Source organism: Pundamilia nyererei, unplaced genomic scaffold (assembly GCF_000239375.1).
Source record: "Pundamilia nyererei isolate P.nyererei 1_Seehausen unplaced genomic scaffold, PunNye1.0 scaffold00018, whole genome shotgun sequence".
Classification (NCBI taxonomy): Eukaryota; Metazoa; Chordata; class Actinopteri; order Cichliformes; family Cichlidae; genus Pundamilia; species Pundamilia nyererei.
The window spans coordinates 5204132-5220011 of NW_005187419.1; the positions used below are offsets into that span (position 1 = coordinate 5204132).

A 15880-nucleotide genomic window follows, 5' to 3' on the forward strand; every position below is an offset into this window, starting at 1 on the left:
TAATGATACAGGAAGTCTTTTCTCTTGGTGTTGCTCCTTTATTTGAAACATAAAAGTAGTTAACGGAACATTTGTTTGTTTTTCGAAATGTCACACATGGACATTTATCTTTTCAGATCCACTCTACCTCTCTTTCACCCTCTCTCACACAGTCTTCTCATTCATTCAATCTTTTCAACAACATATCAGGAGCAAAAAAAAAAAAAAAGAAAAAACCCATCTCCTACAAATCAGTTCTGATTTACAATCATTCTATCAGTCAGTCATTCATTGGCAAAAGTAAAAGTAAAAATAGGCATGTTACGACGAGGTGCTGGTGTCCTCTGCTCTCTGCTCACATTATCTAAAGCCACAAGCTTCATATCAAAGCAACCACTGGTTTCTACCCCTTAGAAGGAATAGACTGGTTTCTATTGGGGGCAACAGCAGGCCTCTTGGTCATCTTACCAGGTAAATGATGGGAGTATACAGAAGGGAAAAAAAAACAAATGTGGCAACTTTAGCATGTTGAGCTAAATGACGGCGAGGCCCTGCAGTTAAATCTGACCTCGTCAATGATTAATGACCAACAGATGCAAACGTTTTCTGTGTTTAAACCCACAGATCTGTGCGGATCTTATAGGATTTTTTTCACGGGAATGTTGGATTTATGTTTTCTCCGTAAAAGTTGAGACTCTCCCTGCTATTTTTAAACTTTAAAAAGGACCAATTTGCCTATTTACCTTCTTTGAAACACGAATGCCTTTGCAGGTGTGAACTGAGAACCAGAGGTTAAATAGCACAGGGGCTGGCTCGCTCTTAAAAGTCACTGATTAACATGCATCTAATTTGTTTACAGCAACGATTTAAAGACAGTTTTGTGTGCATAGTAAAGTTACTAAGCACCACTACCTATTGCAAATCATTTAGACCCATGTTAGTTTCCTCCTGTAATTCTGAGGTGGAGGTAGGAACCATTTTTAGCACCATATGCTGGCGAATTTGTGTAAAGAACTACAGAACCTCTTATAAAATTTACACCATATGTAAGGGTACAGTTTCACAGTACAATTTCAAACAGTTTCACTGTAATGCTGACAGTGAAAAGAAACACCCCTGAACACTCCTAAGATGAAATTATGGCCAATGTATCCATTTTTCCTTGTTTGTTGACATTTGTAAAGCTAGAAATGCTGCACAGTCGGGTGCTGCTGTGAAGGGCTGGATAAACTAGTTACAGGCCTAGATCCCTCTGTTGGTAAAGACGCAGGTTATAACATGTTAATTTTTAGCTTTGGTGGGGCTGATAGGTTGAACTGAGTCCATCTAGTTTGCGGTTTGCTTTCAGCTTTTCTGGTGTGCAAAGCTTTGCCAAACTGAGACGAGCTAAGCTAACAGTCTCCGGATTATGCCTCAACATTTAACAGACTTGAGAGTGGCATCGATCAAAAAAAAACAACTATTAACTACCACATATTGCCTCATCTTCATAATAAAGCTAATACAACTCAAAGTTGGAACTTAAGCACAAAGAAGCAGCATCTATGATGAAGCGGGTACAGGCAGCTCTTCCCCAAAGTCTCATCACTTCACAGGTAACCTGACCAAAAGGCAAACGTCCAAAAAACACCAGGTACATGTTTACACACCCTGTTTTAGTGACTTTTAGTTCAGTGCAGTGGGTCACTACACAAACATCTCGAGGTCCAATTGTAGTGTCGTGGAAGCTAGTATTGACGAAGTGGGAGGGGCAGGGGTAGTGTTGAAACGTTATTAGTGTTCATAACCACATTTCTTTAGGAAAGTTACTCCACAAAGCATGTGCCGTTAATTTTGGTTAGTGAGAAATAAATGGAGGTATTAGCTTTTACACTGTGTCACATACTGTACGTCACATTTGCCAGAAAATCCAGGGTTCCTCCTCTCACTCCTCTCCACATTTCCTCCTATCCCTTTACCACTCTCCCTCTTTGTACTTGCCTCACTCCCTTTCCTTCCCTCCCTACACCCTCTCCTTCCCCCCTTCACTCAGTGCTTGAGAGAGAAGTCCCCTGTGTTGAGACGAGGTCGAGGCAGGGCCCCAAACATTTCCGTCCCATCAGTGGCTCCAGGGGCCAGCAGAGCCTTCATACTGGCAGCGATGTGCTCCAGGTCAGCACAGCCCGACTAAGAGAAACACAGGGAAAACAAGGGGTTAACAAGGGATATGGACTGAAACTGACCAGCATCAAATATTGCCTTTTCATGTTCATTTCCTGTACATTTCTGGTGTTCGACATTCCCAGCTCGACCGTAAACACTCTTTCTGTCAGTTGTGTTCGACAGTGCCGTCATGGCCATTAATGGGTGCAAATGAATAGCGTCTTTGTTTTAGTCTTCAGACAGCATGAAATATGTCAGGATGGACTGACACCAACGGGCATAAACGCTAAAAACAAAAGCCTGCTTAATTATCAAAATGTCATGACCCATTTCTTTTCAGGAGGTCCGTTTATCTATACCCATCAAGCTGTTGGATCAGAGCATCTGAATTCTGTTTGCACATTTTTTTCCAGAATTTATTTTCAGGACTAAAAAAATAAAATAAAATCCTTCAACTGTCTGTTCTTAAACAGATAATAACATTTGTGTTTAAACTACCAACCAGGCATTATGTCTGCATTCATTCTGAATCAGAAAACCTCATAATGACATTCTAACATTTAATACCATTGAAATTTGTTAGTTACAGATAGTACCACCAGATAAACCTCAGCTCAGCACTGAGTTTAACTCATGGTAAGTTATCCAACCAAAAAAAAAAAAAAATAAAAGTGAAATCTGACATGAAACGAGATCAAACCATCAAAAAATAATGTGTTTATTATTGTTTAAACCTTTTTAAAAGCATCACATGACTGCACTAACTATTCACGGCTGTTAAAACATTTCAGTGCTACTTGAATGTACCACATCTACATATTCTTACTTATATCTCCCACTATCCCCAACATTTAAAGAAGTAGTTAGAACCAGTCTGAACAGTATCGACCTACATAAGCACAACAAGACTGCAGCTGTAACTGTGCTGCTATATATTCAGGATATTCAAGATGAATTAATGAAATACGTTGAAATGACTCTTTAAAACTGCAATGCTTGCACTTTTGGTGCAGCTCACATGCAAAGAATACATATCACAAACAACTATAAACTGAGCAGCCACCATCTCCCAAACAGATAGCTCTGGTGTTTCAGCTCAAGCAAAGCAGGCATCAATCATCTGCACAGTTGAGAGTTTCTCATATCTGACCTCTAATTTGTTCCCCCTCCTTTCATTTATGGCAATGAACAGGGGTTGTAAAACACGACACTCTCTGTGCAGCTCCTATCCACCATTTTTCGATGCATTATGCATTTACTTATGCAAACTATTATGTGTTTACGCATGACAGTGTGTGGAAAGAGGCATGCCTGAGTTTGGCCCAGCAGAAACTCCACTTTTTCCTGGACTTGCTCTCCCAGTTGCCGTTCTGTACTACATAACTTAGATTATCTAGTAAGTTAAAGGTATCAGCCTCCAATGTATGATCCATCACACTAACTTTACATTACATGACTGCAGGCCATAGAGCTACAGTAGCAGACACCATCTGGCAAATTAAATTGTGGGGTGGCCTAGCATGTTATCTGTGATCGACACAGACGCACTACAAATAAATTCATGAGAGCTGCTGAACGTTGTTGTGATGCGATTTGATAACATTAGCACACAGATTAGTTTGATAAGATCAGATGTGAGGTCACTGACGGGCAATCAAAAGGAAATGCATCATTAGATTTAATAAAATTGAATTCTCTTTGGAGTCGAATGTTATTGGACTGTTATTCAGGATTATGTAAGTATATTAGTGGGTCTACTGCATATTTATTAAACTATATAATGCTGAAATGCTTAAAAAAAACAAAACATTCAAAATGGTTGAAAATGAAACACTGCAAAAGGCACCACTAATTCAACCTACAATCCAAAGTTTCTGCTGGTTTATACTCTAAACTATCACTTTGCATTTTATGTAATGTTTTGGTCCCAGTAAGGATTCTAACAATTTTTCCAGTTACCCGACTGCTCAGTAGTCAGTGCTGCTGGCCCCTTTTGACCTGAGTCTGTATGTAACCAACCATGGTGATCAACACTTAGGAGAAGTTAAGAGTTAAAACTAGTTAGTCTGAGCTGTAAACGACTGACTGGCTGCCCACCGATCTCCATGTGTGACACAGAAGGTCAGATCATTTGGCCTCAGTGTCCGAGATGCGCTCACCCGTTCTCCACTGTTGCTGTCTCCCTGAGCAGCTCTGCCTCCTCTGCAGCCCCACACAGGCACAGATACAGGCAGGGAGCGGGCCAACGCCATGGGATGGGACTGACGGGATGAATACGCACCCTGACCCACAGCCATACCGCGCGATGGCGGAGGGGCATCCTCACTCAAGGAGCCTGAAACAAATTTAAAAATAAAGAAATTCAGCTCATGCACATATGTGTATGTGTACATATCATGCTCGGCATATTGAACGCTCACCATCCGTGCTCTCTTCCTCTCCATCAGATTCAAAGAACGGCTCACAGTCCCGAGAAACAGAGTCCTCATCCATAGAGAACACACCTGAAGCAGAAGGCATACTTTGAATTGGAATAAACACAACATATGCATTACAAATTGATTTCTCAAAATGTTTTTGCACCCATTTCAACAACATCAAAATGTTTTAAAACTCTTTGTTTTAACATTTCTGTTTCAGAAAGTGAAAACGGAACGAATGAAGCGTTTTAATGATCAAAACACTGAAACAACCTGAATAATGAGCAACCTCCTCATTATCTAAAGTGTGTGTGGCTGGAAAATATGGCCAGCTCATAAAAGCTCATAAAACTAGCAATTAAATAGTCCGAGGATGGAGAGTAATGGTGCCAGAGAGCCTGCAAGACTAAATGAGCAAATCACTACCAAGTCCCATGAAGATATTTTGGGTTTTCCCAGGGATTTTCCTTTTTTGGATGACAATTAGAGACTGATTGTAAAAATTAAAAAATGAATAATAATTATTATTATTATTTGACAAATGTCAAAGATCTCTCACACTGAAAGATTATCATGCATTATATCTGAGCATGGTTATGAAACTTTGATAAATACTGGAAAGGATGCACTGAGTTTACCAAAACACAGGATATCAACAAAAACACCTCACACCAACTGAGCACGGTGGTGGAGGAATGATGAATGATGCTTGTTTTGCACCATCATTTGCGGGACATGGGCACCGTGCAATCATTGAATCAAGCATGAACTCCTCTGTCTACCCAAGTATTCTACAGTCAAATGTGGGTCCATCTGTCCAGCAGCTAAAAATAGCTGAAACTGGATCGTGCAACAGGACAGTGATCTTAAGCACAACAGAAAATCTCCAACAGAATAGCTTGGAAAAACAAAAAAAAAAGAACCAAGATTTCACAATGGCTCAGTCCAGCCCTCAACCTCACTGAAATGCTGTGGCGGGACCTTAAGAGAGCTGTGCATAAATGAATGGCCACAAACACCATCTTTAGGCCTACAAAACAGACTAGGTAAAGGCAACGTGTTGAATTTTTATTAAAATAATTCAGCAAACATAAAGTCAAACTACAACTGAATAAGTGTGGATGCTGACGTGGTTTTCATGTGTCCTTTTGTGAAACCGATTGTAGTTTAATAGAACTTATATGTGGGCATATGTATTATAATAATTAAGGTTTTTTTTCTTAAATTAAAAAAAAAAAACCAGAATACTTCAAGTCATCACGTTTCCAGTGACAACACAGTAAGAATCTGCATGGATCAGGGACACAGCAACAGATTACAGCGTCGTTCCTCACCTGCACTTTCATTCCCATAGGGTCTCCTCTCATCCATGTCCTCTTCATCTTCTTCATCCTCACCCTCTTCTTCTAAATCCTCAATCCCAGACCTCTGTCGACCTCGCTCGGCCTCCAACGCGCTCTTCTCACGTTCCCTCTCTCCGGTACCGTTCTGCCCGCCGCCCTGCCCGGGCACGGCTCCTGAGCTGTAGATCGACGGGTAGTTTTGGGAGTACAGTCTTCCACTAGGACTGACTCCTCCCACTACAACGTCACTTGTTAAGCTCTGCACCAACAACAGAGAATCAAACACATTACAGATGTGAACTTTCTGAATCAATACCGCAGTTTGCTATCTAAAGCAAACAGTTCACTCACCCCCCTGTTTCCAGGGTCAGAGGTCAAGTCAACCACTAGCTTGGTTCCTCCCTCTCCTCCAGCTTGGCGTGTGTGCTTTTGGGCTGTTAGCATGGTTGTGGAGTGCAGCACACCGATGTCATCCATGTAGCGACGCGCCGACTCAGCCAGAAATCCCTGACCCCATACATTATAAGAGAAATCGCACTCCCTGGAAAAGGCACTGCCGCTCTCCCGCTTCCTCCCCACTTCTCCTTCTCCAGTCACCGACCGGAACTTCTTACAGGCTGTGAGTATGGCCAGGTCGCAGCCAGACTTTTGGCAATACACTTCTGCTGCAGAAAGTAGTGCCAGCCAGCTCTCTTTGTGGTTGTCTGGGATTTCGAGCTCGGATGACTGCGTGATGGAGGCCATAATGGTGCTAAATGCTGTTTACAGATTTCTTTGATGAGCTGATTTGATGAGACAACTGAGTAATACTAAGAAGTGATGAAGAGCTTTGAGGACTTGGGGGCACCAAACTTAACAAAATACTGACTTTGGTAGCTGTGGCGTGTCTGACTTTGCTCAAATGGCTGAAAACTTACAGTTACTCACTTGCTGGTGTATGGATAGTTTTTGCACTGATGAAGATGAAGGGGAAGGGTAGGACCTATTAGGCAGAGAGGCACTGGGTGACTTTGAGATATGACATACAAGGTGGTGTCCTTACACACTGGAGAGCCAGGGGAGAGAAGAGGTGTTGTCAAGTTGCTGGTGATACCTAAAAAAATAGAAATAAATAGAGTTAGGTTAAATCACTGCTGTTTTTTTTTCCCATGTGAACAATAAAGACAAAAAGGTTGGAAGAACTTAAAAAAATGCAGACTCAATTTGTGAATTTGTGACTTCTCAAAGAACATTACAAAAAGACTTAAAAGTTCTTCAAGCACAATCCAAGACTGAGATCATAGTGGAATGGCCTCTAATTACATTGAACATCTGATGTTTAAAGACAATTAAAGGATTCCAATTATACTTTAACCCCTTTAACAGCCACCATCAAATAACGCAGGGGTTGAAAGAGTTGCATATTAGGCAACAGCCACCTAACACAGGACCCTGGAAAGATTACCTAAAATTCAGCTTCCACTGGATTGTAAGAAAATACATAAATCATACAGAGTACCAGTGCTTGTTCCTGTTACTGCATGTCACAGACATTAAAAACAGACTGATTTTGCAGGGGTTAGATGGGAACATTTCTCACGATTCACTAATTTTATATGGGTTTAGCTCCATAGTGTAGTGATTAACACATTCACTTGGCAAGCAAACGGTCAGTGGTTTCACTCTAGCCCGAAATACAAATCCCTTTGAGATATCAGCAGGAAAGGAAAACTCTTCCATATCAAAATAAGTGGTGATGCCATTTACAAGTACCTGTAAACTCCATAAAAAGGGAAAGATGACAACCTAACCCTACCCCAACTCACTAGGTGGATGTGAAGAGGTTAACTGGGGTTTAGTCAACCTAGAAAACACTCCCAAGTCAATCACAGAAAGTTGATTCTGGACGTAGTTTTTTCAGACTGAAAAACTTGTTGGGGGGGGAGTCTGGTGTACACAAGTCAACATGTGAGTCTCACAAGGAATGTAGCAACAACAACAAAAAAAGTGTTGATCTGTGGATGTACCCCTACTAGCACCCAAAGATGGTCCTCAGACATTACAGCAGATGAAATAACATACCTTAGCTTCCCTTTATGCTTACACGCAGTTGTAACAATTGCATTCAAATAAACTGTTGTATATTTATTCTTCGTGTGATCGACCCCAAACCTTCAACCTGCGTAGTTTATTTTATTAAGTTAAATATAATAAAATACCACCCTAATGCCTTCCACACTGTTGCATGCAAACACGCTCTCTGACCCACATTTGGTTTTATGGGACCTGGTCTAATTTAGGTGTGTGCAGGTTAACGTGTAAACCTACATGAATTAGTCTGACTGTCGCAGCCCCCACCAGTTCTGTGGGCTGCATGACACCTACCGATGCTAACTACTATAGCTACTGCACCGCTTTCAAACCACTCTGCTCGCTCCTGCTTCCATTTGCTGCCACATCTGCACTGATCTATGTCTCATTTCTGAACTGCACGCTGTGGGCATTACTGCACGGTTGCCACCACTGCTGCTGTTGTTGTTGCTGTTGTTGTTGTTGTCGCTGATCTTGTTGTTTAATCAGTGTTGTGTGCAACCTCCTCATGATGGAAGCACACTTCACCTCCATTTTCGGGCTTTAGTAGGAGTCAAGATTTGGAAAGATAAATTACAAAAACGAGGTGAGACCTTCACCTACCTTGTCAGTTTCTTTCTTCCACGCTGCCAGATGTTTATCGACCTTAAAGTTGTTTGAATCTTTCGTACTGTGCCTTCTACCACGGTTTCTCTCCCCTTGCTAGGCTCGACACCAGCGAGAGCAAGCTAGCAAGGATTAATAAGGCCTTTTCCGGTCAGGAATTTCGCAATAAAAGTCTGTTTCGTCAACATAACACGGCGTGCATTTTTTTTTAAATGAAGTAAAATACAATTATTTAAAGTAAAATAATCTTGAACTCAAAGCTGTTGGTAAAAAATATTACTTTCGGAGAAAAAGTATTTTTTAAACTCTTACTTTACAGGAGAAAAATCAGTATACAGTTACCCATTGTTTTTTAAGGGGTTTTTAATAAATACATTTAATACCTGCATTTTTTTAATCTCTCAGTGTGCATTTAAAGTGAATTTAGATTAAGTTTCAACATAACTTATCAAATAAGCGTCCTAGTGTTTCAAAGGCCAGATTTGCTTTAAATTATTTTTGTGTAAACTTGGATAACTTGTTTATTTACTTCCTAATAACTTCCAAAACTTGAAATTAATTAATTATAGGTAGTTACATACATTACTTGAGTTTATTGCCAGAGAGTCGCGTGGACATGTGTGGTCCTCAAAAGGAAATGTAAATCAGTTAATAAAATGTTAAAACATAATAATAATAATAATAATCCACTGGTCCTACTAAAGATTAAGTTGGGGTACTATTAAAATGACCTCACCCAGACTACATGATCACACTCCCATATCACTACACTCAACTTTTCTAGAAAGCTACAAAGCCATCGTAGTCCACTGGCCTAAGTGTGCGCACTAGCCGCCGGAAGTCCTAAAGAATACAGAAGAACTGAGGTCAATTAAAAATCCTAAACACAAACAGAACAAAGCAAGCCCTATACTGAAAGTACAACTCAATGAATGACAGAAATTCAACACCACGGAACCCAGGTATATGGGTATATGACTCCTGAGGAAATACTTTAAAACGAGTCTCTCTGGAGGAAAACCGATCCCCAGTTATTACTCAATCAGCTAAAGTAACTCATTCAGGGAACAGTAGATCTACTGCACACATACAGATTAGAGTACTGTGTTGAATCAGCTTCCTTCTCTGAGCAAGACAAAGCGGCCTATTACACCTGGTCCTGTGCTACCTTAGCATCTCCCACAAACACAGTTCTTACAACTGCTGAATCTCCTAAGCACCAAAGGAATCCCTACACTACATATGCACTACATATTTACTAACTAAATGACAAAAAGATAAGCACTTGGGTTTAAGTTAGGTTTAGGTTAATAGCAATAAATTATTTATTTAATTTAAAAAAAATGATAAACCATTTTATAATGCCGGGGTTTGTGTTATATATAGCATTTTACATTCACTTAATACGGCAAATGTCAAGGTGATGCTAATGTATTTAAGTGAATCAGTAAAGCCAGCTTGGATTCTGACCCGGTTTTTTATTTTATTTGTTTATTGAAATTGAGACGTATATGTAAGAAAGCCGTCCTAGAAACAAGTCTTTCCACTTCATCTAAATTAGTTTAAGTTTTAATTGGAGAAAAGAAAGAAAGAAAAATACATGTATAGAAACACAAATCAAATCCCTGGGTAAAAAAAAAGTTTTAATATTTTTAAAATATGCTTTGCCACATTTCTTTTACCACTATCTCTGCTCTTTGAACTCAGGACTCTCTCTCTCTCTCTCTGGCTCTTATCCGTTTTTTAACTCTGCCTAACTTGACGCCTCTCTGACGTCACCTGTTTACTGCCTTCCATTCGAGAGCACGTTTCACACGTGACAGACGTTTGGGGCCGGGCTCGTGCTCGCTCTGTTCTCGTGCACATGGAGCTGTCCCCCCTAGCCTCATCAAAGCCCACCTGCCCTACCAGCTACTCGGAAGTTATGGGCCTGCGTTGTTTCTGCAGTAAAAGCTGGATAGCTCCAGCAGCTGCCGTCCCTCCCTTTAAAGTGTCGTTAATGACGAAGCCCTCGGTGAACCAGCAGCCTGAGTGATTTTGGAGTTGTGTGTTTTCTGCCACCTGGCGGTCACAATGAGAGCTTGCAACAGCCCACTTGGGTGCCGAATAAACATCTATCCAATGATCAGTATGAGCCGCTCGTATTGCTGTGATTATTACACTGCTATTTGGAAACACCTGAGAGTAGTGTAATTATGTTAGCTGTAGTCTAGCAGTTATATTGAGAAAAAGTGCAACATCACTGTCTGAAATTGCACAATAGTAAAAATAAAAAAAATGTGGGTCAGCAGCTCTAAATGTGGCATTTCTTCCTTTCTTTCTTGCGAGGCCAGAAGAAACTAATTGTCAGCACAGCCCTGATATCATCATCACGTTCAGTAGCTATAGATCAGCATGAATTTGGAGTCATGTTTCTCTCAGCTGGCGCTCGGCAGGGAGATGTGGTCCTTTTGTAGCTAGATGCTCTTTTGCACTCTCCTCAGGATCTTCCTTGAGCTTTATAAATCTGTGTTTATATATTTCCCAAATAGACATTAACGTTGACATTTATCCTTTTAATAAGTTGCAATCAAATAAATATTGATCATAGCAGCTCTTGGTCACAGTAAAAATTTTCTAAACACATAAAACGGTTGTAAATCGATGAATTATTTAAACCCCAATCAGCCACACTATTTTAGCAGCATAGGGCTATCATACAAAAACTCTATTATTTCTCTGTGATGGATATCTTCTGTTCTAATGTAATTATCTTGCTGGTGTAGAGGGGATGTAGGGATGCCTGAAACTGCGACTGCATCTGAAAGGTACCATCTGTTCATCCCCACCAAGATCAGTGCCAGAAATATTGTTTTTGAAATATCCCTGAAAGCAGCGAGTTTGTCTAAGGCCTGCCGATCTGCTCTGGTTATTCAGCTGCAATTTGACAGCCGAGTAACCCATTATGTTCAGAATATCTAAATTTAAATATTTTCATCTTTCCAGTAACTGTAGAGTTTTAGTATTAGTATTAGTGTGTAGTATTGTATTGATCATTCTGGTCATGTCAAGGCAAGATGATCAGATCCCACAAAGTTTGAGGCAAAGAGTGTTATATTTTGATGTAACTGTGAACAATATTTTATTTAAATGAAACTTTCCAAAAGCACAAAGGGAAGTTTAGGAATATTTTTATGGTCTTATGTGATATTCTTGAGCCACATTCACATTAAAATGCTGTGCATGCCCACATTTTTCTGTCTTTGAAACCAGTACATTTTGTAACATCCTTTCTTCTTCCTTTAAGTGAGCTGAGTCATTGGTTTGTTTAAAAAAGAAAGTGCTGAAACCTAATTTTGAGTAGTCTAGAGTAGCTTTCATGTAATCATTTCCTCATTATTTTAGCTAAAGTTTACATCAAGTACTTAACACATGTACTGTGTGTTGGGATGTGCACAGTCTTTTGGTGTAGGTGTTCATCCTAACTGTGAGGCACTTTGTAACTGTGTTTGTTGTTGTCGTTGTTGTTGTTTTAGACTACAACTAAAGTTATTCTTTTTTCTTTTTCTAATCCATTGCTGTTTAGAGTCAGCGTTGTTTTCTGCCCTCTAGTGGTTGTCATGTGCATTACATAAAAATTTACATTAAGGTATTCAGACATAATAGGTCACTGCCTGTAGCTGACAATCAAATCAAATCAAATCAAATAATACCATAAACTCTTACATAAATATTGGCCTCTGTAATAATATTAAAGCGTTTAAAATATAATTTCAAAACAAAGCAGTACAAATTACGTTCTGATTGGGTGTTTTCTGACATGACGTTGCCATGGGCGGGGTTTTGCATTAGCAGGAAGCTTGACGTCACGTTTGTTTTGGGAGAACGACGGAGACGACAGGAAAATGGAGCAAAGCGCTGAGGATTATAAGGTACTCCTGAATTAAATGTTTAACACGTTTTCACTGGCTGTTTCTGTGAATGTTCGTAACTGTGCTGTTGAATATTGGGCAGAACTTCTGATAGCTGACTAATGGTAGCATCTAAAGCTAGCTGTGGATCTCCAGTACCGTTCGTTAAGCTCGAGCTGGGCTACGTGGTGCTTTAGCTCGATATAAGAGCTGGATATTTTTTCTTGTATAGTTGTGTGTATAACCACACAGACATGAAAGCTTAAAGTGTGTTCAGAAAGTCGCGAACTTAATTCAACTTTTCCTGCTTGGCTGTCTCGCTTTCACCCACTGACCTGAGCAGAGCAGTGACTTTATAGTCATGTGATGTGAATGTGTCATTTACCAGTTCTTTGCTATGATTTACCTGCCGGGTCAGCTGTTTGACTGGTCACGTGGTGCACGGGCTCGTTAATCACATTTGGGCACTGGGTGGGCTACATTTGCATTTATTTATTTTTTATTAGTATCATTTAGTTTTTAATTTTAGTTTGCTGTCCAGTTTTCCAAAAAGTTTTAGCCATCGTCAATCATTTTTCAAATGAGGTTTAAAAATAACAGGAAAATACGTTAATCTTCTAAATAAGGTCTCGACGACCTCGTTTGCCATAACTATATGCTATTAAGGCGTTTGAGCTATTTCCTAGGAAATACCGAGCTGTCATTTAGCTTCCTGAGTTGAACCCACCATGGTTTATGTGGGTTAATGCTTGTGGTGTTGACTGACAAAGACTGAAACTAAATGGGCTAATTTTATAGGTAGAGTGTTATCATGTAAGTATTTCAGTTAGTTCTCATGATTTCTAAAGTTTACGTTATTTTTACAATGATCACGTTTTGTTTTTCTCACTTGACCTCAGATAACTACGAGTTAGTTTGTATCAGCTGTGTTTGACGTTAATTCTTGTTTCCATCTGCCATGTGATGAGTTTATTCCACGTGGATGTTTGTTTTTTAACTGCAAGACAGTAAACTTTCTTTGTTTACAACCAACCTGCTGTCAGTGTGGTACCACCAATTAGCCCGAAGTCAGGAACACAGACCTGTTTGGCGACCACTGGTTCCTAAGGCAAAGTGGCTGCTGGAGGATTTTGGGTTGCCAGGAGGTCACTGACCAGTTTGTGTGTGTGACTGGGGCTGAAAAGACACGTTGGGCTATGGGAGGACGCCAGAGTACCTGGAGAGAACCCAATCAGGTGTCTTGAGAACATGCAAATTCCACAATGATTGGGCAAAAACAGGGCTGGGCTAGCCTGAAATGCTGCTTAGATGTCATACAGAGTGCCTAGCCTTTGTGAAGAGGTGTGGACAACCTCTTTACCTTGAGAACACCAGTAGCGATAGAAATTCTGACTATGCACAGGTCATTAAATCCTTGCTCTTTGTATATGGTTCAAGTTCAACTTCTGAGAGAAACAAGTGGTGTTCAACCACACAAGGTATCAGTTATACTGTAGTTATTGATGACTGATTAAAATAATCTTTAGGCTAATTCTTATTATCTGCCTGTTTGAGTGACTGAAATTTGACACCAATAAAAAAAAAAAAAAAACACCTTTAACTGCAAATACATTTTACACTTAATTTCTGCTACTTCATATTTATGTGGGGCTTTTTTCTCCTCAGCTGATATTTGAGAAGGAGGGGGTATACCTCCACACAAATGCCAAGAGGAGTAACCAGGACACTAGTATCCCAGGGTTCATCCGCATTGTGGAGCGGGTAAGAAAGTCTGTGTGAGCTAAGACTGTTTAGGTCAAAGGTATGATCAGGAAAGCACGGGGTAACCTATCATGTCTTTATTTTTTCAGGCTGGGCTGCCAGCTCTAGAGTGGAGTCCACTGGAGGATGACGGTCGCAACGCTCCTGCTGTACTCTACAGCAAAAAGGTTGGGAACCATCTATTTGCTACATGCTGAAAAATAAAAAGTATTTGTATTTGTTATTAGCTCGAATAGGATTCTCATCCAATAATCTCCACCTGATCAGGATGGTGATGGAGGGGAAGAGGATACAAACTTTGACCCGGGCTATGAGCCAGACTGGGCAGTTATAAGCACCGTGAAGAAAGAACGAGAACACGTCCCAGTCAAAAGTTCAGGTGCAGGCTGCTTTTCTGGTGATCCTAGCAAAGGCTCGTGCTCAGAAAACTAAAAACTCCTCTTTTTTTCACAGGTCAGTGGGCGTTCTCACTGCCTCTCTCAGAGCTGTACTCTCTTCGGAGGTCTCGGTTCTCCTTGGGTCGAAACTTTCTCGTGCTGACTAGTAGAGGTGGCCACCCACTGCCTCCTTTGCACTTCCACAGAGGAGGAACCCGGGAACTGCTGAGGGCACTTCAGCGCTACATTATTCTGGACCCGTAAGCATCACTGCAATCATTTTAGCAGCAGATTTCTAATTACAGTGGAATGCCAGCATTGTTTACATGCTGGAGAAACTCTGATTAGTACCTCAGTTTCAGATGCCCTTTGCTTCTTTGTCAGCGTGTCATGTGGTTTCTGTTCTTGTTATCAGGTCACCACTTGACGGGCGGCTCTTCCTTGCCTACCCCCAGGACTCAGGCACGCTCCCTCAGTCCTTTGATAGGCTGCAGTTTCTTGAGGATGGAGGCAATGATCTTGTCTCAGTAAGTAGAGTTTTTTGTTGTTATTTTTTTAGAGGATAGTGTATGTTGGATTTCTAATGAGTAATTTTCTTAAGTAATCTCGCACTTAATCATTTTAAAATCTATGAATTACTAGCTTGTCCATTAACACCAGTGACCCAGTGATGAGGTCATCTTCCACCGAAGCAGCATCAGAACTTGAAAACAAAAGCTAATGTGGAAGTGCCAAAATCTCAATTTCCTCTAAAAGCAGCTTGAGCTATATAGATCCCCGATGTTAACACCTCCAACTGCAGAGTAGTAATAAACATGTTTATAGCATTTTTGCAGTTCAGAGTTTTTGGCCTCCAGAGCCAGTCTCCCCTCGGATGACTACTAAATTCCGAAACCAATTTCTGATGTTTTTATGTTTAAAGTAGGTTGCATTATTTGGGCATGGTCACATTGACAGTTGGATGCCATCACAGGCAGATTTGTCCAGTAGCTGTTTACCAGCCTTCACCTCAATTACCTGCACTAACTGTACAAATAGATCACACAAAACAGAAATTATTAGCAGGTTTCTGTATCTGTGCACTGCTCTCATACAGATTATGCATATAGAAAGCAAGATTACTGATACACTGGATAAAAAGAAATATGCAGTTGGTATTTTTGTTGATCTCAAAAAGGCCTTCGACACAATCAATCACTCAATTTTATTGGATAAATTGGAAAGATATGGTATTCGAGGGAAAGCTGGTAACTGGTTAAAAAGTTACCTAACGGGTCGGGAACAATATGTTA

The 15880-nt window shown here is 40.4% G+C and overlaps 2 protein-coding genes across 2 annotated transcripts in view; one reads left to right on the top strand and one right to left on the bottom strand.

The window, feature by feature from the left end:
• Nucleotides 1–17: 17 nt before the first annotated feature.
• On the bottom strand, nucleotides 18–8692 carry akt1s1 (AKT1 substrate 1 (proline-rich)). Its single transcript, XM_005726275.1, has 6 exons — nucleotides 8558–8692; nucleotides 6236–6977; nucleotides 5876–6143; nucleotides 4542–4625; nucleotides 4281–4456; nucleotides 18–2145 (listed from the first exon to the last, which is right to left on the bottom strand). Exons 2-6 carry the CDS (start codon nucleotides 6626–6628, stop codon nucleotides 2008–2010), a joined length of 1059 nt encoding a protein of 352 aa, XP_005726332.1. The 5' UTR covers nucleotides 6629–6977; nucleotides 8558–8692; the 3' UTR covers nucleotides 18–2007.
• A 3688-nt stretch (nucleotides 8693–12380) lies between these two features.
• The window catches only part of tbc1d17 (TBC1 domain family, member 17), a 10817-nt gene continuing 7317 nt past the window's right edge, over nucleotides 12381–15880 (top strand). The window contains 6 exon segments of the mRNA XM_013909034.1: nucleotides 12381–12471; nucleotides 14116–14211; nucleotides 14301–14378; nucleotides 14479–14590; nucleotides 14665–14848; nucleotides 15004–15119. Of these exon segments, the coding sequence (XP_013764488.1) occupies nucleotides 12445–12471; nucleotides 14116–14211; nucleotides 14301–14378; nucleotides 14479–14590; nucleotides 14665–14848; nucleotides 15004–15119 (613 nt within the window). The 5' untranslated portion in view covers nucleotides 12381–12444.

What these genes read in the sequence shown, in the direction of transcription:
- akt1s1 (XM_005726275.1), bottom strand. Translation starts at nt 6,628, where the DNA reads ATGGCCTCCATCACGCAGTCATCCGAGCTCGAAATCCCAGACAACCAC. An exon ending in CTATGGGAATGAAAGTGCAG is followed by an intron (nt 4,626 to 5,875) that starts GTGAGGAACGAC and finishes CTTCTGCTTCAG; the next exon opens with GTGTGTTCTCTATGGATGAG. An exon ending in AGAGGAAGAGAGCACGGATG is followed by an intron (nt 4,457 to 4,541) that starts GTGAGCGTTCAA and finishes AATTTGTTTCAG; the next exon opens with GCTCCTTGAGTGAGGATGCC.